The sequence below is a fragment of the Palaemon carinicauda genome, chromosome 40 (genome assembly GCF_036898095.1).
Source record: "Palaemon carinicauda isolate YSFRI2023 chromosome 40, ASM3689809v2, whole genome shotgun sequence".
NCBI classification, from domain to species: Eukaryota; Metazoa; Arthropoda; class Malacostraca; order Decapoda; family Palaemonidae; genus Palaemon; species Palaemon carinicauda.
In genome coordinates this window covers 56130380-56151823 of record NC_090764.1, presented here as the reverse complement: position 1 = coordinate 56151823, position 21444 = coordinate 56130380, and the positions used below count along the sequence as shown (strand labels likewise).

At 36.2% G+C, this 21444-nt stretch overlaps 1 protein-coding gene across 1 annotated transcript; it reads left to right on the top strand.

Moving 5' to 3' along the window:
* The first annotated feature begins 631 nt into the window (after positions 1 to 631).
* On the top strand, positions 632 to 20966 carry LOC137631920 (lactosylceramide 4-alpha-galactosyltransferase-like). The gene is made up of 5 exons (XM_068363923.1): positions 632 to 793; positions 2929 to 3027; positions 4050 to 4161; positions 4480 to 4670; positions 20553 to 20966. The coding sequence occupies exons 1-5, from the start codon at positions 632 to 634 to the stop codon at positions 20964 to 20966; spliced, it is 978 nt and encodes a 325-aa protein (XP_068220024.1).
* The last annotated feature ends 478 nt before the right edge of the window (positions 20967 to 21444 follow it).

Sequence of the window (21444 nt, the reverse complement as noted above, 5' to 3'; positions counted from 1 at the left end):
GTTTTCATCACCAACAATTTTTTTCTCCCATCTATAAGTGTTTGCTCTATTGAGTATGAAATAATATGACGTGGTTCAAAACTTTCAATATTTAGGATTTGGATGAATTCCATCAAATTTTTATAGAATAAACAAAAAGGAACTGTCTATTCTATCTATAATGTTTATGAGTTATATGCTGATTTGCTAATATAAGAATCCTACCTGAAGAGGAAAAAGTAAGACAAAATAAAAGCTTAATTTTTCCTCGGTGAAATTCAACAAGGAAAACCGAGTTTATTTCGGGTTTATTTCTGCACAACCTTCCGCAAACGTGGATTTCTATGTATCATTTGATGAACAAAGGACGGCAAAAGCTATTGTAATAGCGGAGCAGTCAAAGGGAAGATGGTATCGATATGGAGACACGTCAGCAGTTATCATTTTGTGCTGGTGATAAAAACATCAACATGAAGGACCGATAATACGCATAACAATAACTATGAGGCTAGCGTTTGCTATTAAAAAGATAATTATTTGCTCAGTTTTTGTGAAACTAATATTCATATTTATAACGTTTGAGTCAAGCATCCTCTACATAGGGAAAAGAGTATTATTTGAAGGTACAGTGAAAGAAATAAAGAAAGCACTAATGAGAGATGTTTCAGTTAAAACTGACGCGAGCTGGATTGGGCATCTATGCCCAAGTTATCACGACCATGAACCCCAAAGTACATTGCTTTGGGAACCTATAACTCAAGATACAATTTTCTTCGTCAAAACTTCTTGTCATACTCATCTATCAGCGAGAGAGGTTAGTTGAAATAACAAAAGAGTTTTGGTAGTTGTAGACGATTTTCGAATATGGTATATCATATCACTTGGCATAACAGCTTTCGTTTTATGTAATTCAACTCAGTTTTAAAGAGCATTATGGTAAAAACACATAACTAATAGAAGGATAAATGTCCTGGACATAGTTAAACACCTTAAACACACAAACACTTTACATAAATACAAACATATATACCTGTATACATAAACATTTGTGCATTTATACATATATAGGCCAATATTATATATATATATATATATATATATATATATATATATGTATGTATATATATGTGGTTATATATATATATATATATATATATATATATATATATATATATATATATATATATGTATATATATATATACACACACACATATATATATATATATATATATATATATATATATATATATATATATATATATATATACATATGGTAGTAGGTTGGCCAGGGCACCAGCCACCCATTGAGATACCACTACTAGAGAGTTATGAGGTCCTTTGACTGACTAGAGTACTACATTGGATCATTCTCTTTAGAAACGGTTCCCTTTGCCTACACATACCACGAATAATCTGGCCTATTCTTTACATATTCTCTTCTGTCCTCATGCACCTGACAACACTGAGATCATCAAACAAATTCTCTTCACCTAAGGGGTTAAATACTGCAATATAACTGTTCAGTGGCCACTTTCCTCTTGGTAAAGGTAGAAGGGACTCGTTAGCTCTGGCAAGCAGCGCTTTTAGGGGAAGGACACTCCAAAATCAAACCATTGTTCTCTAGTCTTGGGTAGTGCCATAGCCTTTGTACCATGGTTTTCCACTGCCTTGGGTTAGAATTCTCTTGCTTGAGGGTACACTCGGGCACACTATTCTAATTTCTCCTTCTCTGGTTTCGTTAAAGTTATTATAGTTTATATAGGAAATACTTATTCTAATGTTGTTGCTGTTCTTAAAATATATTATTTTTCCTTATTTCCTTTCCTCTCTAGGTTATTTTCCCTATTGAGCCGCTGGGTTTATAGCATCCTGCTTTTCCAATAATAATAATAATAATAATAATAATAATAATATATCTTTCCAGTCACACTGAGCGGCAACCACTGGAAAGCACAATCTCCCACAAATTGCCCAAACTTCCATGTAGTATTAAGGAAAGCGGGAGGAATGGGAAAGGTTGAATCAGCGTGGTGCCTATGCGTAAATATCTATTCAATTATCTAGCCGTCATTTTTGACCGAGTGCTTACGCTAGTGTTTATTCATATATGCATGTATAATATATATATATATATATATATATATATATATATATATATATATATATATATATATATATATATAGATAGATAGATATATATATACATATATTTATATATATATGTATATATATATATATATATATATATATATATATATATATATTTATATATATATAAATATATATATATATATATATATATATATATATATATATATATATATATATCACAAGTGATTTTAATAAATATAAATATCAACTACAATGGCATTTAGTATCGAATTTTACATTTGGGAGCGTGTATCCATTCGTAATTCATTGATGATAAATGCTTCTGGCTGGGCAAGGATTCGAACCTATGCTCTGAGTCGAAAACATGCCTGGCAGAAGCCTTTATCCTAAATGGATTTGCAGTGTATATACATTCCCAATGGTAGAATTCGATAACAATGCCCTCATGGTTATTATGAATATATATATATATATATATATATATATATATATATATATATATATATATATATATATATATATGTGTGTGTGTGTGTGTGTGTGTGTGTGTTAGTTTGAGTGTGTGAGGGGGGGGGGGTGGTGTACGAGTTTGCCTTAAGAAAAGGTGGCTCAAAAATAAATACAAGTTACTGCCATATTCATTCTCTGAATTATGGATGTACCCTATTTTGTTAAAAATCCTAAATGTTAGTCGTTTCATATATCTATACAAGGCTTATTTCTTTTTACCATGAGTGTATTTGTGCTGATTTTCGTATATATATAAAATTGCAGCGCACACATTTATCTATATGCAAGAATATGCTACTTAACATGCAAAATATTTCCTTTTCAAGGCATGCGCCATCGAAAGCATACTTAACCATCACCCAAAACATTCTGTGAGACTCATGCTGGCTGCCCCTGCTTTCAATTTCAGTCATCCTTTCACCAAGGTAAGTTAAAATCACTTTGATACTTCTTCCATATATTAATTTAGTTAATTTCTCTACTTGAGGATTAAAACTATCTTCATAATTTTGAAGTTAGTGAATTCCATTTTTCTTATTAAATTTTATATATCTATCTGTTTACCTATTTCTTCATATATTCATTAACATGGTCTTCTTGCTTAGAACTTTTTCACATGTCAACATTTTTAAGGATCTATAAATATTACTTGCTAAAATTAGACTAGTATCATTTTTCTATTGCTAGGACCAGCATCTGTGTCAGTGGGTGTGTTTTGCCAAGCGATTGGCTTTCGTATGACTGTTTTTTATGCTTTTAGGCTCTTTACAAAATGGTCAGGTCTTGTCAACTAAATTCAATCAATTCCAAAGAAAACTTGTTATCTTCATTACATCTCTCAGAAGAAAAAACCAAAAAAATTAAAGGGAACTTGTGCTTTAATCTTTTTGCACTTCCGTCGTCATCAGACTAAAATCGATACAGTAAAACATATAGAAGATTAGAGTTGTAATTTTACTCCACTATTGTTATAGAATAAATTCTCCTGAGGTAAAAGAAAACTACCATATTAAAAACATAATGCTCGAAAGAAAATGATTTGTGATAAAGTTAAGAATAACACTGAAATTTTGCACACTCTTATGAGAGAGAGAGAGAGAGAGAGAGAGAGAGAGAGAGAGAGAGAGAGAGAGAGAGAGAGAGAGAGAGAGAGAGAGAGAGAGCAGTGGCTGATCACAATGGCATTACAACTAAACCGAATACCTGCATTGAGGTTTTGGCCAAAGAATCTAGATGTCACGTGCTGATAAAATAATATCGCAACAAACTATTAATTACGCGTTCCCTATTATCAGCGTAGGCTCAACATGTTTTGTCAGTGTAAGCCCAACACTCGTTTCAGTTGCATTAATCAATAATATTATTGGCTTAGAGGAATTGCTATTTCTTTTTGTGATTCATGTTTTCTCTCATTTGTTCACACAATTTTCCACTTTCATATCAACAGATTCTACAGAACAACACCAAAATGAAGTTTTCATGGTTAGATTTGAATGAAATTTTTGCAAATGAACCTCTTCAATCTTGGCATCAGGAGAGACGTTGGATGCTCAGTGGAGGTAGGCAAAACTTACTCATACAGTTAATGAAATCATTCATTATGAATCTATTCACTACCAAGTATTTTCTGGTCACCTGAATTATAGTTTCTAAGTGGGCTTTGTTTGTCAAAAAAGTACTAAAAGAATTACTTGAAATAAATGGATTGGAAGGAAAGGGAAAAAAAACGATGACATTCTCCGAAACTGTGACACTCCAGGTATAAAATCATACTTTTCCGTAGTTGTTACATTAAAATCATTTTCCTTAATTTACTTATGTCAAAATAAACATAAAAAGAATACAAACTAAACAAAAGTTGTCAATGTTTTTGTAAGGTCGAACATCAGCTGTGGTCAACGACGTCGCTCGAGCAGAGATATTGCGCAGATATGGAGGGACTTACGTTGACCTGGATGCTCTTACTTTACGACCACTACCTAAAAAAACGAACTGGTTAACACGAGTGGATAATTACCTTGTTACTTCTGCGGTCTCAAGTTTCACATCAAACCACAAGTTACTCCAGGTGAGGAATTTGTTTCTGAAGGCCAGTTGAAAAGTAACCTTGCTATCAATAAGATACTCTCTCTCTCTCTCTCTCTCTCTCTCTCTCTCTCTCTCTCTCTCTCTCTCTCTCTCTCTCTCTCTGTATGAGTGTATATATACACACATATAAGTAAGCTTTCAATTCTGTCAAATCCTCAGCAGTAATGAAAGCCCAACAAAGACGAGGAATAGATAAATTTTATATTAGGAAATTTGAAGATATCTATACAGGAAATACAGCGTTCGTAAAATTACATAACGATAGCAAGAAAACTCCAATTGAGAAACAAATTAAACAGGGAGATCCCACCTCTCCTAAATTATTCACAGCATGCCTAGGACCTTTCAACAATTTAGATTGATAAAATGTAGGAATTAATATCAATGAGGATTACCTTAACAACTTACGATTACCAGATGACATGTTTAGTGAATCATGGGAGGAATTGAAAAAGTTGATAGAAGATTTGAATAGAGAAAGCTAAGACTATGTTCAATGAAGATGCAGAGAGACAACACATAAGGGTTATAGATTAACATCTAGAGTTTGTTAATGAATATTATGTACTTGGACAGATTGTAAGTATTTCCCAAGGACACAAGGCCGAAATAAAAAGAAAGGATAAGCATGGGCTAGAGCGCTTTTGCTAAACAAAATTATATTAGGAATATTAAAATACCACTTTCTCTGAAAATAAAAGTATTCAAATTCCTCGCTTCAGGGAGGAGGCGATGGTGGCTGGTACAACACAAAACATACACTACCGGGGTCTAGCGATGGCAGGCAGGGCAGCCGTTCGGGACTAAGGTCCACCCCAAAGCCAAAGCAAAGTCCTTCAAAAGAAGGCAACCGTGTTACCCCATAGGAATGGGGAAAAGGGCACGCTAATAGATGATGATGAATCAGATGTTCCTTAGAACATAAGCTAGTTACAACTCAAGGAGCTATGAAAATTCTTAAAAACTTTTTCTAGGCATGCTGTGAATAATTTAGGAGATATGGTGTCTCCCTGGCTAACTCCTTTCTCAATCGTTATTTTCTCATTGCTTATTTGCAGTTTTAGGATTACTGTACTTCCTCTACAGATATCTTCAAGTTTTCTGACATAATATTCTTCTATTCTATGTTTATTGATGCATTTCATTATAGCTGAGTTAGGACAGAATCAAAATCTTTCTCATGGTCTATAAACGCCATACATAGTGATGTCATATTCTGTTGATTTTTTTCCTTTAGCTGGTCAATTACATGGATATGGTAAGTTGTTGAGTACCCACTTCTAAAGCCTGCATGCTCTCTTGGTTGATTAAAATATAGCTGACTTTCCATTCAGCCTAATATGATCTTTGGAAATATTTTGTATAATACGGGGAGGAAGCTTATTGGGCGGTAAATTTTCAAGACTTAAGTGTCTCCCTTTTTTGTCAGTTTGTATAATGACGAAGTTTCTCCAAGCTGTAGGTATAGAGCATTCTAGCAATTTGGTATAGAGTTCAGCGAGTTTACTTCTATGAAATCTCATCCATCTATTATTAAATCAATTGTTAGACCACTTTTGCTGCTTTGTCTCTTTTCATGCCATTTGATGTTTTCTTCTACTGTTACGTTTGGTACCGGCTCAGGTGTTTCCATATTTCTATTGGTGAAGTTGTTTCTTATATCACTATTGTATAGCATTGTATAGAAATCCTCTGCTATTTTTATCATTCAATCTCTACTATGGATAATATTTCAATTTTCATCCCTTAATAGAAACATGCGTTGCAGCACTGTTCCAAGTCTTCTTTTCACCAAATTGACGCTTCTTTCTTCCTTCAGTGTTTTCTCAATTTTGGTCTAATTGTGTTTACGAATATCTTGAGTTTTTAATTTATTTATTGGTTTGGGTAGTCCTGCTAATTCTATTACATCTCTCAGGGATTTGACTCTTATTTCCAATCTTTCCTTTATAAGGTTTTTGGTCTTCTCTGATAAGTTTTCCTTGATCTTGTTTATGAGCTTTTCCGTATATCTCTTGGGGTGATTCCAATAAAAAAAAAAATATTGTTTATCTCTTCTTTATTTGCTTCCATTTCATCATATAGGTGGTAGCACCTATTTTGTATTGCTAAACTAAATTTGTCAGATTTCATTTTCTTTCTTAAAATTTATTTTTCTCTCTCTTTCCTTAAATCTAAAAAAATTGCTTATCACCCTTCTATGATAACATGACTTTCACGTGTTTAAAATTGTTACATCTTTAATTAAATTGCCTTTTTTCACTAAGAATAAAATCTATTCAATTTTTGGCTTCTCTATGTCCAATTTCTATGTTCCTTTTTATAAAAGGTGTTGTTGATTTTAAGATTGTTTCTTTCAGCAAATTCTACAAGCATGTCTCCTCTGTCATTCCTTGTGCTTATATGTGTCTTGCAATTCAAACATTTCAACCTACTACTTACATCTACAAAACGGTGTAGATATACTTGACGCTATAGCAAATAAAATGGGAACTGGAAGAAGAAAGATATGTAATTAAACAATTATTAACGCAAACAATATATAGACTTGGAAGATTGTGTAACAGAAATAACTTTTCTTACATGCACTGGCTTACACTGCATTTAAGAGGCGCTCAGGCATCGTTTAACGCAAATATCTCTTGAAGACATAAACGAATCATAGGATTAGTATGTTTTAGCATCCCGACCTAATTGATAGACGACCGACATACCATATTTCTATGTGATCTTTAAAGAGTTTGCTGAAGGATATTAAGCCTAATCAACTCATCATATCTAAGGTGGTATCCAGAATCGGACGATTGTGGGGTACTCATGTAACTCCTCCACCCACAATCATGAATATCCCCCATCCCACTCGTTGCCTACTCTGATAACGAGTTTTCACATTCTACGTCTCCCGTTTCACTTATAGACACACCATCTCTGTCCCATCTTTGAATTTCCGTGCAATTGTTCAGTGTACTTTCCTCTTGGTAAAGGTAGAAGAGACTCTTTAGCTATGGTAAGCAGTTCTTCTAGGAGAAGGACACTCAAAAATTAAACCATTGTTCTCTAGTCTTGGGTAGTGCCATAGCCTCTGTACCATGGTCTACCACTGTCTTGGTTTAGAGTTCTCTTGCTTGAGGGTATACTCAGGCACACTTTTCTATCTTATTATTCTTTTTTCTTCCTCTTGTTTTGTTGAAATGGTATATTGGGCAGGGTTAATAGAAGGGCCATGGATGCCTGGTGGTTTATCAAGAGGTCGCCTTTTCCTTTTCTGATTCTTTTTCTTCTCAAAACCATCCTTACTGTCTTCCCTTCAGTTGAAGTGGCTATCCTGGAGGGTATTTAGCCTTGCATGGTGTATCGGCTCCTCCATGTTTACCAGTTTTTCCGACTTTTTACCAGTCTATGGGGTTCATCAATCACTGTATTTATAATTCTGTATATATTGTTTTTTTTTTATAATTCTTGTTAATCTAGTTTTTAAGTATGATTTCTCTTTTTTATTTCTATTAATTCTTATGCTGTCTGGAGACATTGAGCGAAATCCGGGACCAGTACGTCATAAATTTCGTCAATGTCGTCTTCTGTATTGCAATATTCGTGGTCTTCATGCAAATATTCAAGACCTTACAGTTGCGTCCAGACAGTACGATATTCTTTTGTACTCAGAAACTTTGGTTTCTAATATGAGGCATTCATCTGAGTTACTTATAACTGGTTTTAAGAAGCCTATAATGTTGAAACGTGATGCCATCCCTAGGCCCAGGGGAATGGCGGTGTATATTAGTACTGAGTACCCTGCTTCTCATAAGTCCTGCTATTAATGTGGATGTCATGAGATTCAGGTAATAAAAGTTTGTGACAGGCATAGCAACTTTTAATTGTGTTCGATCTACTGGAATCCAGACATGGATGATTCTATCTTCGATTGTTTTCTTACTATTATGGCTAAGATACAAGAATAATAGAAAGGCTTCTTTTGTCTTATTTGGTGATTTTAATGCTCACCATAGGGAGTGGTTATGTTCTATCTCTCCTATCGATCGCCATGGCTTAAGAGCTTTAGACTTTGCCTCTGAATCAGGCTGTGAGCAAATCATAAATGAACCTACTCACAGGTCTGGTAATTGCTTGGACCTCGTATACACCGACTCCCCTGGCGTTATAGTAAGGTTGGTTCTCCAGTCGGGACATCTGATCATGCCTTGATTTCATCAGTAGTGAAGACTGAGCACCCTGTCCCTGATGTATCATATTCTTGTAAAATTTATATGAAATCCCAAGCAGGCTGGAATGGGATTTTGCATGATCTTTTGTGCTTGAATTGGTCACATTATATAGTAGTGTAAATCCTGTTTTCCCTTTGAATGTGAATCTAGTCAACCTAATTGATAGGCGTATTCCTTCTCGTGTGCTAAGGTAGCAAGTGAAGGACAAACCATGGTTCAATGATGATTGTAGACGTGCTTATTTGGAGAAGCAGGAGGCCTATCATCTTTGGAAGGGTAACAGATCAGATTTGACCTGGAATAACTATACTCAGCTTCAAGCTTTTGCTCAGAGAGTTTATGCCTCAACTGGAAAGGAATACAATTTAACCATAAAAGAAATCCTTTCTGGTACAACTCAGGAACATAAATGGTGGTTTACCCTTAAATCTGCACTCTATGGTGTAGATGCAACATTTCTTCCTTTACTTGAACCAGATGGCTCAGTCACTCACTGTCCAAAGAAAAAGCCAACCCTTTTGGCTGATGTTTTTTACAGTAAACAGAGTAATAAAAAACTTGAACTTCCTCATTCCTGCTTTCCTGAAGCTAAACTAACTAGTTTAGCTTTTCGATCTCGTGAAATTAAAGCTCTGTTGATGGACCTTGATTCTTATGGAGGTGTAGACCCTAATGGTATTTTTCCTTTGTTTTTTATAAAGACAGCAGATTTCTTAGCTCAAAAGTTATCTGTTATTTTGCGCAAGTTAGCAAGAAGAGGAGCATTTAGCACTTGTTGGAGAATTGGTAATGTTACTCCTCAATGTCAATGTGTTTATGGTAGCTCAAGTCCCACTGATTACCGTCCAATTTCCATAACTCCCATATTATCTAAAGTTTTTGAGCGTCTTCTGGCAAAACATCTTCATAGGTTTGCTGAAGGTAATCATCTATTCCATATTTTTCGTAAAGGCCTTGGAGCATGTGATGCCCTTCTTATAATCTCCAATGCTGTACAGAAATCGCTTGATTGTGGTCATGAAGTTCGTATGATTGGCCTTGATTTTAGTGCTGCCTTTGACCGTGTTAATCATGAGGCCCTTGTTTTCAAACTCAATCATTTGGGAGTTGGTGGGTCGTTTCTTAGCATTATTATTGATTTTTCAAGTAATAGATCTCAAAGAGTTGTTATTGATGGGCACCATAGTGAGTATAGGAATGATATCCGGTGTTCCAACGGGGTAGTGTTCTTGGCCCATTACTTTTCATACTATATAAATATGACATGTGGTTTGGCCTAGAAAACAAGCTTGCTGCATATGCAGATGATGCTACTCTCTTTGCATCAATTCCATCCCCTGAATGTAGATCTGGGGTTGGTGAATCCCTTAATAGAGATTTAGCTAAAATTAGTGAATGGTGCAAATTATGGGGTATGAAGTTAAATCCTAACAAAACTTAAAGTATGAGTGTAAGTAGGTTAAGGACGGTGGCTTCTCAACATCCGGATCTCAGTATTGATAATGTTTCTTTAAATGTGTATGACTCTTTTAAAACTTTAGGTGTGATTCTCGACAGCAAATTCACTCTCAAGAAACACATTAGGTCTGTGTCTTCTTCAGTTGCACAAAAAATTGGCTTATTGAGAAAGTCTTTTAAGATTTTCGGTGATCAATCTATTCTGAAGAAGTGTTTTAATTCTTTCATTCTGCCTTGTTTTGAGTATTGTTCTCCTGTCTGGTGTTCAGCTGCTGATTCTCATCTTAATTTGTTGGACAGAAACTTACGGTCTATTAAATTTCTTATTCCTGATCTAGATATTAATCTTTGGCACCGTCGTTCAATTACTTCATAATGCATGTTGCATAAGATTTTTCATGACTCTGACCATCCTTTACATTCAGATCTCCTTGGATAATTCTATGCTGTTCGTAATACTAGGCAGGCAGTTAATTCTAAAAGCCAGGCCTTCTCCATCATGAGGCTCAATACTTCACAGTATTTTAGAAGTTTTATTCCAGCTGTTACCAAGTTGTGGAATGATCTTCCTAATCGGGTAATTGAATCAGTAGCACCTCAAAAGTTTAAAGTTGCAGCAAATGTTTTTATGTTGAACAGGCGGGACATGAGTCTTTTTATAGTTTATATATGACATATCTGTTTTTGACGTTGTTAATACTCTATATATGACATATCTACTTTTACGTTGTTACTGTTTTTAGAATGATTTATTGTTAATTTGTTTTCATCATTTATCTATTTCCTTATTTCCTTTCCTCACTGGGCTATTTTTCCCTATTGGAGCCCTTGGGCTTATAGCATCTTGCTTTTCCAACTAGGGCTGTAGCTTGGCTAGTAATAATAATAATAATAATAATAATAATAATAATAATAATAATGTTAATAATATATATATATATACAGTATATATATATATATATATATATATATATATATATATGTATATATATATATATATATATATATATATATACCGTATATATATATATATATATATATATATATATATATATATATATATATATATATATATATTTATACATATATATATATATATATATATATATATACAGTATATATATATATATATATATATATATATATATATATATATATATTACAATAGTAATATTATTTAATACAATTACTAATGTGAAAATCCAAGAAAATCAGAGTCGGTCAAACGACCACAAAAGCAATTACAGCCAAAATGCCAAAAGTGACCAGAACGATGAGGTGAGTTGATTTTTGCCAACCCAATAAAATCATTTATGGTTGCTTGAGGTATTTTACTATTTTAAATAAACAGTTTATTGCTTCAGTGAATTTCTTCCATCTTCCGTACCCACTATCCCTCTTTGACATCCTCAAACACCCTGGGAGAGCACAGGGTAGCTATCAAGGTCAAAGCTCCAACCAAATCGCTATCATTGTGTATCTTGTGTGTAGAAGACTCCAAAGTACAAATGAAGACCATTTCTAGACTTGTTGCTGGTCACATGAAGAAAGGTAATTTTTGGCCCAGTTTCATTTAGGGTTACTTGTAGGGGTTAAAGCTTCACCCAAAATGGCTGTCTCTGCTCATCTAGTGTGTGAGAGACTCCAAATGACAAATTAAGACCATTTCTATTCTTGTTGCTGGTCCCATGAATAAATGTCATTTTTGGCCAGGGTTGCTTGTCAGGGTAAAGCCCCACCCAAAATGCCTGTCTGTGTACATCTTTTGTGTAGGAGACACTAAAGGACAAATTAGGACCATTTCTAGTCTTACCGATGGTCATATGAAGAAATGTCATTTTCGGCCAGGATTTGATTTAAGGTTACTTGTCAGGGTCACAGCCCCACCCAAAATGGTTGTCTTTGTCCATATTTTATGTAGGAGACTCCAAAGGACAAATTAGGACCATTTCTAGCTTTGCTGATGGCCACATGAATAAATGTTATTTTCGGCCAGGATTTGATTTAAGGTTACTTGTCAGGGTCACAGCCCCGCCCAAATGGCTGTCTTTGTCCATCTTTTATGCAGGAGACTCCAAAGAACAAATTAAGATCATTTCTAGCCTTGTCGATGGTCACATAAGTAAAAGTAATTTTTGGCCAAGGTATGATTTAGGGTTGCTGTCAGGGTCAAAGCCTCACCCAAAATGGCTGTATTTGTCCATCTTTTGTGTAAGAGACTCAGAAGGACAAATTAAGATAATTTCTAGCTTTGGCGATGGTCACATGAATAAATGTCATTTTTGGACAGAGTATGATCTTTGGTTGCTGTCAGGGTCAAACCCAAACTTAAAATGGTTGTCTTTATCCATCTTTTGTGTAGGAGACTCAAAAGGAAAAATTAAGACCATTCCTAGCCTTGCCGATGGTCACATGTAAAAATTTAATTTTTGGACAGAGTATAATTTAGGGTTACTGTCAGGGCTAAAGCTAGACCCAAAATGGCTGTCTTTGTCTATCTTTTGTGTAGGAGACTCAAAAGGACATATTAGGACCATTTTTAGCCTTGCCGATGGTCACATGAATAAATATAATTTTCTGCCATGTTTGATTAAGGATTGCTGTTGGAGTCAAAGCCCCACCCAAAATGGCTGTCTTTGACCATTTTTTTGTGTAAGAGACTACAAAAGACGAATTAAGATCATTTCTAGCCTTGCCTCCAGTCCCTTGAATAAATGTCATTTTCTGCCAGGGTATGATTTAGGGTTGCAATCTGGGTCAAAGCCCAACACAAAATGGCTGCAATTGGGGTCAAAGCCCACCCAAAAATGGCTGTCATTATTCATTTAGTGTGTAAAAGACCCAAGAGAAGAAATTAAGTCCAATTTTAGCTTTCCGCTGATGACATGAATAAATGTCTTTTTTGGCCCGGGTTTGATTTAGAGTTGGTTGTCTGGGTCAAAGCCCCGCACAAAATGGCTGTCGTTGTCCATCTAGTGTGTAAAAGAATCCAAAGGACACATTAAGACCCTTTCTAGCCTTGCCGATGGTCACATGAATAAATGTAATTTTTGTCCAGGGTTTCATTTAGGGTGGCTGTCAAGGTCAAATCTCCACCCAAAATGGCTGTCGTTGTCCAACTAGTGTGTAACAGACTCTAAAAAATAAATCAAGACCGTTTCCAGCCTTTCCACTGGTTACATGAATAAATGTTATTTTTGGCCCAGGTTTCAATTAGGGTTGCTGTCCGTGTCAAAGCCCCACACAAAATGACTTTCATTTTTCGTTTAGTGTGTAAGACTCCGAAAAACAAATTAGGACCATTTCTAGCCTTGCAGCTGGTCACACAAATAAATGTTATTTTTGGCTCGGGTTTGATTTAGGGTTGCTTGTCGGGGTCAAATACTCACCCAAAATGATTGTCGTTATCAATCTAGAGTGTAAGAGACTACAAAGAACAAATAAATTTCTAGCCTTTTCCCTGGATACACGAATAAATGTTATTTTTGGCCCGGGGTTTGATTTAGGGTTGCTTGTCAGGGTCAAAGCCCCACTCAAAATGGTTATTGTTTTCCATCTATTGTGTTATAGCCTCCAAAGAACAAAATAAGACAATTTTGAGCCTTGCCACTGGCCACATGAATGAGTGTCATTTTTGTCTCAGGTTTTATTTAGGGTTGCTGTCAGTCTTAAAAGCTGGCAATAGCTCTCTTTGCCCACCTAGTGAGTAGGAGACTCCAAAGGACAAATTGAGGCCATTTCTAGCCTTCTCACTGGTAACATGAATAAATGTCATTTTTGGCCCGGGTTTAATATAGAATTGCTTGTCTGGGTCAAAGACTTACCCAAAATGGCTGTCTTTGTTCATCTAATGTGTAGGAGACTTCGATGGACAAATTGAGACCATTTCCAGCCCTGCCACAGGTCACATGAATAAATATTACTTTTGTACCAGGTTTTATTTAGGGTAGATGTCAGGGTCAAAGGCCCACCCAAAATGGCTATCTTTGTCCATCCCGTGTGTAGGAGACTCCAAAGGAGAAATTGTAACCATTTCAAGCCTTCCTGCTGGTCACATGAAAAATATCACTTGTGTTCCAGGTTTTATTAAGGGTAGCTGTTAGGGTCATAGGGCTGCCAAAAATGGCTATCTTTGTCCATCTAGTGTGTAGGAGACACCAAAGGACAATTGAGACCATTTCTAGCCTTCTCGCTGGTAACATGAATAAATGTCATTTTTGGCCCGGGTTTAATATAAAGTTACTCGTCTGGGTCAAAGCCTGATACGAACTGGCTGTCGTTGTCCATCTAGTATGTGGTAGGTTTGATATGGAGTTGCTTGTCTGGGTCAAAGCCCAATACGAAATGGCTGTTGTTGTTCATCTAGTATGTAGTAGGTTTGATATGGAGTTGCTTGTCTGGGTCAAAGCCCAATACAAAATGGCTGTTGTTGTCCATCTAGTATGTAGTAGGTTTGATATGGAGTTGCTTGTCTGGGTCAAAGCCCAATACGAAATGGCTGTTGTTGTCCATCTAGTATGTAGTAGGTTTGATATGGAGTTGCTTGTCTGGGTCAAAGCCCAATACGAAATGGCTGTTGTTGTCCATCTAGTATGTAGTAGGTTTGATATGGAGTTGCTTGTCTGCGTAAAAGTCCAATACGAAATGGCTGTCGTTGTCCATCTAGTATGTAGTAGGTTTGCTATGGAGTTGCTTGTCTGGGTCAAAGCCCAATACAAAATGGCTGTCGATGTCCATCTAGTATGTAGTAGGTTTGCTATGGAGTTGCTTGTCTGGGTCAAAGCCCAATACGAAATAGCTGTTGTTGTCCATCTAGTATGTAGTAGGTTTGATATGGAGTTACGTGTCTGGGTCAAAGCCCAATACGAAATAGCTGTTGTTGTCCATCTAGTATGTAGTAGGTTTGATATGGAGTTACGTGTCTGGGTCAAAGCCCAATACGAAATGGCTGTTGTTGTCCATCTAGTATGTAGTAGGTTTGATATGGAGTTACGTGTCTGGGTCAAAGCCCAATACGAAATGGCTGTAGTTTTCCATCTAGTATGTAGTAGGTTTGATATGGAGTTGCTTGTCTGCGTAAAAGTCCAATACGAAATGGCTGTCGTTGTCCATCTAGTATGTAGTAGGTTTGCTATGGAGTTGCTTGTCTGGGTCAAAGCCCAATACAAAATGGCTGTCGTTGTCCATCTAGTATGTAGTAGGTTTGATATGGAGTTGCTTATCTGGGTGAAAGCCCAATACGAAATGGCTGTCGTTGTCCATCTAGTATGTAGTAGGTTTGATATGGAGTTGCTTGTCTGGGTCAAAGCCCAATACAAAATGGCTGTCATTGTCCATATAGTATGTAGTAGACTTCAAAGGACAAATTAAGACCGTTTCTAGCCTAGTCGCTGGTTACATGAATAAATGTCATTTTAGGCCCGGTTTCATTTAGGTTTGGTGTCGGGGTCGAAGTACCACCCAAAATGGCTGTCGTTGTCCATCTAGTGTGTAAGAGCTCCAAAAAATAAATTAAGACGATTTCAAGCTTTTTCGCTGGTCACATGAATAAATTTTATTTTTAGCCTGGGTTTGATTTAGGGTTGCTTGTCGTGTCAAAGCCCACCCAAAATGGCTGTCGTTGTCCATCTAGTGTGTAAGAGATTCCAAAGATCAAATTAAGATCTTTTTTAGCCATTGCACTGGTCACATGCATAATAGTTATTTTTGGACTGAATTTCATTTAGGGTTGTTTGTTTAGGGTCAAAGCCCACCCAAAATGGCTGTCGTTGTCCATTTAGTGTGTAAGAGACTCCAAAGAACAAATTAAGAACCTTTTTAGCCTTGCCGCTGGTCACATGAATAAATATCCTTTTTTCCTGGGTTTTATTTAGGGTTGCTGTTAGTGTCAAAAGCCTGGCTACAATGGCTCTCTTTGTCCACCTAGTGTGTTGGAGACTTCAAAGGATAAATTGAGACCATTTCTAGCCTTGCCGCTGGTGACATGAATAAATGTCATTTTTGGCCAGGGTTTAATTTGATTTAGGGTTGCTGTCAGGGTCAAAGCCCAACCAAAAATGGCTGTCTTTGTTCCTCTAGTCACTAGTGTCAAGGAAACTTCAGAAGACAAACTGAGACTATCTCCAGAATTGCTGCAGGTCACATGAATAAATATCACTTTTGTACCGGGTTTTATTTTGGGTAACTGTCAGGGGCAATACCCGCTAAAAATGGCTATCTTTAATCATCTAGTGTGTAGGAGATTCCAAAGGACAAATCGAGACCATTTCCATCCATCTTGCCAGTCACATGAAAAAATATCACTTGTGTCCCGAGTTTTATTTAGGTTGGCTGTCAGTGTCAAATGCCAGCGCAAAATGGCTATCTTAGTTCATCTAGGGTGTATGAGACTCCAAAGGACATATTAAGACAATTTCTAGCTTTGCACATGGTCACATAAATAAAGGTAATTTTTGGCCCGGGTTTGATTTAGGGCTGCTGTTGGGGTCAAAGCCCCACTCAAAGTGGCTGTCTTTGCCCATCTAGCGTATAGGAGACTCTAAATGACATATTAAGACCATTTCTAACTTTGCAGATGGTCTCATAAATAAAGGTCATTTTCGGTCAGTGTATGATTTAGGGTTGCTATCAGGGTCAAATCACCACCCAAAATGGCTGTCTTTGTCCATCTAGTGTGTAGGAGACTTCAAATGAAAGATTAAGACCATTTCTAGCCTTTCCGCTAGTCACGTGAATAAATATAATTTTCCGCCAGGGCATGATTTAGGGTTACTTTCGGAGTCAAATCCTAACCTAAAATGGCTGTCATATTTCATCTAGTGTGTAGGAGATTCCAAAGGAACATATTGAGACCATTCCCAGCCTTGCCGCTGGTCGTATGAGTAATTGTCATTTTTGGCCCGTGTTTGATATTGTGGCTGCCATTGGGGTCAAAGCCCCACTCAAAATGGCTGCCTTTGTCCATCTAGTGTGTAAATTACTCTAAAGGTCACATTGAGATAATTTCCAGTCTTGCTGCTGATCATATGAATAAATATAATTTTTTGTCCAGGTATGAGTTATGGTTGCTGCCGTGGTCAAAGCTACACGCAAAATAGCAATCATTGTTCATCTAGTGTGTAGGAGACTCCAAAGGACATATTGAGAAAACTTCCAGCCTTGGCGCTGGTCACATGAATGTCAATTTTGGTCCGGGTTTGATTTTGGATTGATGTCGGGGTCAAATCCCACCTAAAATATCTGTCTTTGTCCATCCAGTGTGTAAGAGACTCCAAAGTACATATTAAGACCATTTCCAGCCTTTTTGCTGGTCATATGAATAAATGCCATTCTTGTTCAGGATTCGATTTAGAGTTGCTATCGGGACCAAAGCCCCACACAAAATAGCTGCCTTTGTCCATCCAGTGTGTAGGACAAATTTTTGGCCCAGGTTTTATTCAGGGTTGTTTGTCATTGTCAAATCTCCACCCAAAATGGCTCTCTTTATCCATCTAGTGTCTAGGAGACTCCAAAGGACAAATTGAGACCATTTCTACCCCTGTCGATGGTCACATGAATATATATCACTTTTGCCCCGTGTTTTATTCAGGGCAGCTGTTGGAGTCAAAACCCCTCCAAAAAAGGCTGTCTTTTTCCATGTAGTGTGTAGGAGACGCAAAAGGACAAACTAAGTCCATTTCTAGCCTTACCGATGGTCACATCAATAAATGTCCTTTTTGGCCATGGTTTGATTTACGGCTGCTGTGGGGTCAAAGCTCCAGACAAAATGGCTTTTATTGTTCATCTAGTGATTAAGAGACTCAAAAGGACAAATTATAACCATTTCTAGCCTTGCAGCTGGTCACATGAATAAATATCTTTTTTGGCCCGGGTTTGATTTAGAGTTACTTGTCTGGGTCAAAGCCCCACCCAAAATGGCTGTAGTTGTCCATCTAGTGTGTAGGAGACTCTTAAAGACAAATTAAGACCATTTCTAGCTTTTCTGCTGGTGACATGAATAAATGATTTTTGTCCTGAGTTTTATTTAGGATTGCTAGTCGGGGTCAACCACTCCCCCCCCCCTAAAATGGCTGGCTTTGTTTATCTAGTGTGTAAGAGACTCCAAAAGACAAATCCAGACCATTTCTAGTCTTGCCACTGGTCACATGAACAAATGCCCTTTTTGGACCGGGTTTGATTTAGGGTTGCTGATAGGGTCAATGCCCCGCCTAAAATAGCTGTCATTGTCCATCTAGGGTGTAGAAGACTCCAAAGGGAAAAGTAAGGCAAATTCTAGCCTTGCTGTTGGTCACATGAATCAATATCATTTTTGGCCCGAATTTGATTTGGGGTTGCTAGTCAGGGTCAAATCTCCACCTAAAAGAGCTATCTTTGTGCACCTAGTGCAAAGGACAAATTGAGACCATTTCCGGCCTTGCTGCTGGTTTTATTCATGGCAGCTGTAAAGGTCAAAGGCCCAACCAAAATGGCTGGCTTTGTCTATCTAGTGTCTAGAAGACTCCAAAGGACATATTGAGACCATTTCCAGCCTTCTCGTTGGTCACATAAATAAATGTCTTTTTTACCTTGGGTTTGATTTAGGGTTGCTGTCGCGGTCAAAGCCCAACTCAAAATGGCTGTCATCGTCCATCTAATGTGTAAGAGACTCAAAAGAACAAATTGAAGCCATTTCCAGCCTTGCCGCTGGTCACATGAAAAAATATCATTTATCCCCTCCATACTATGACGTAGTAATACAGAAATACATTATATGTGGGTCAAGTATGATAATAATAATGTAGAACCGTTTGCCGCTTTTCACATGAATAGATGCTCCTGGCTCACGGTTTATAAGTTAACATATCGTTACACTAGCAATAGTTTACCGCTCCCCTCACTAAATTAAGCAAATTTTTCCTCCTAATTACAAGGTTCGTTTATGTTAAAGGTTAACCATAGAAAACTACATAATTTTTAAACAATAAGTTCTTGCTAACTTATCGAGTATATCCTTGCTTATCTACTATTGTATATAAACTAAACTTAATTAGTTACACCATTTTAACAAGTGTCCATCTTTCTATACTTGATAACTCATAATTGAGTTCCAGAACCAAATTTTTGATAGAAATAACTCATTTTGTTAATTTATGAAGCTAACTTCAAGTTAAGATTTTACTTTGTTCGCTAGCCATAATCATAGAAATATTATGCTTTTTTTTTCTTTCTTCAATTAATGTTTGAAAAATATCAAAGAATTAAGTACCTGACATTTCAAATAATTTTACCATTATGAAATACTCTAAAATAATAAATTCTACAAGATTATAAAAATAGTTGAATAGCAACTTTTTTCCATTTCTCATAGCTATCAACAAGATAAATTATTTCAATTCTGAAGAGGGTACTACGTAAAGGGTTTCAGCGCTTTTAACGTTTATTGGATGTTCATTTGAAAAACAGTTAATGGACATACCTGATCCTATGTTCGATTTCAGCTGTCTTTGGTGTAACAAGCCAACTTATTTGCTTGATCATTTCACAAGAGCATAATTTATAAGATTATCTGTTGGTTGTATGTGTGAATCCATAAAACCAACAAAGGCAACAGATCTGTTATTGTTTTTAGAAGTTTTCTGATTTTTTACATGAGTTTGAAGTAGTGTGTGCAATACTTATTACTGGAAAAAGGTTTTCCAATTTTTGATATGATGGCTTGGAACTACAAACTAGGTGAATATCCCAGAAGCCGTAATCATTCTTCTGTTAAAAGATATTTATTATGCTATGCTTTAATTGCGTATATAAAGAGCTATGGTGTACCACATTACTTTATGGCGAAAATATGGCTATCAAACAAATATAAATAAACCTACCACATGATATACACTTTATTTTGCATATTGCTTGAAATATAGCATCAACCATATTATAAGGATAAATGAGTAAGAAGGAATTCCTATATTACAATTTAGTCCATTTTCATGTCTTTTTTTCATTGAATTCCTCCTGTTAACCTGCTACACGAATTTGCAAACTGATATAAAATATGATATTAAATATACTAAGAAGTCTTAAACGACGAAATTTGAATGCAGCTATAATACTTTTGTATTTTTCCTTTATTAGTATATATGGCCAAGGTAGGGACATGCTACTGAATAGTATAACCTTAATGGTAATGATTCTCTTCTTGTTTTCAGGCAGTAACAAAAAATATTCCGAAAGTGTTTGAGCCATCAAGCTGTTGTAGCGTCGGGCCTGAACTTTTCACTGATGTTCTACGGAAAATGTGTCCAAAGAACATAACCAGACCATCATCAGTTAGTCCAGAAGACTTCGAATTCTGTGGCGATATCACCGTTTACCCGAGAAAGCTCTTCTATCCTATTCACTACGGGTATAAAAGCGATGAACTCGAAAGTATCTTCACGGAAGGCCAAGGGCTCGGCCCACAGTTCTTCTCTACAACCAAAGCTTTTTCTCTCCATCTCTTTCATTCTCTCTCATCCAAAAGAACAGCAAACTTGGGAAGTGACTCTATTGTCGTAGAAGCAGCCAAGAGAAACTGCCCGAAAGTGTTTCAGGCTTTAAACTCCCGAGGGAGAAACTTCTAACTTCAGCTTATTTATAATACTCATATTTAACATAATACAGCTTCATGGAAAATAAGCATTGAAAGTTTTTTTTTTTATTGAATATCGAAATAGAAGTCCAATTTTAGAAACGACATCTTTGCGAGAGAATTTTATAACTATGTCAAAATAGACTGTCAGTTTGAAAACCGTCTAAATAAGTGATGACTTTAAAGGATTACTGAGTTATCAACAGGGAAATCTGGTGTAAAAGAAGTACTTGGGAATGGGGTAACAAGAAGACAAATCTTAAAAGGTAGCTGAGGTACCCAGCATAAAAATAAAAAGTTATTGTTGTACACTTTAGGTACTCAGGTCTAAATAAAAGAGCTCTTGAGATAATACATGGAGAAAGCAAACGAGACAGTGAAATTGTATAGGAGAGTAGGTTTGACTACAATTAATACTCTCCTATACAATTTCACTGTCTAGTTTGATTTTTCCCATGCATTATCTTAAG

Coding starts and splice junctions, on each gene's coding strand:
- LOC137631920 (XM_068363923.1), top strand. CDS start 632: ATGAGAGATGTTTCAGTTAAAACTGACGCGAGCTGGATTGGGCATCTA. Junction 3,028..4,049: donor TCAGTCATCCTTTCACCAAG/GTAAGTTAAAAT, acceptor TCATATCAACAG/ATTCTACAGAACAACACCAA. Junction 4,671..20,552: donor CAAACCACAAGTTACTCCAG/GTGAGGAATTTG, acceptor TCTTGTTTTCAG/GCAGTAACAAAAAATATTCC.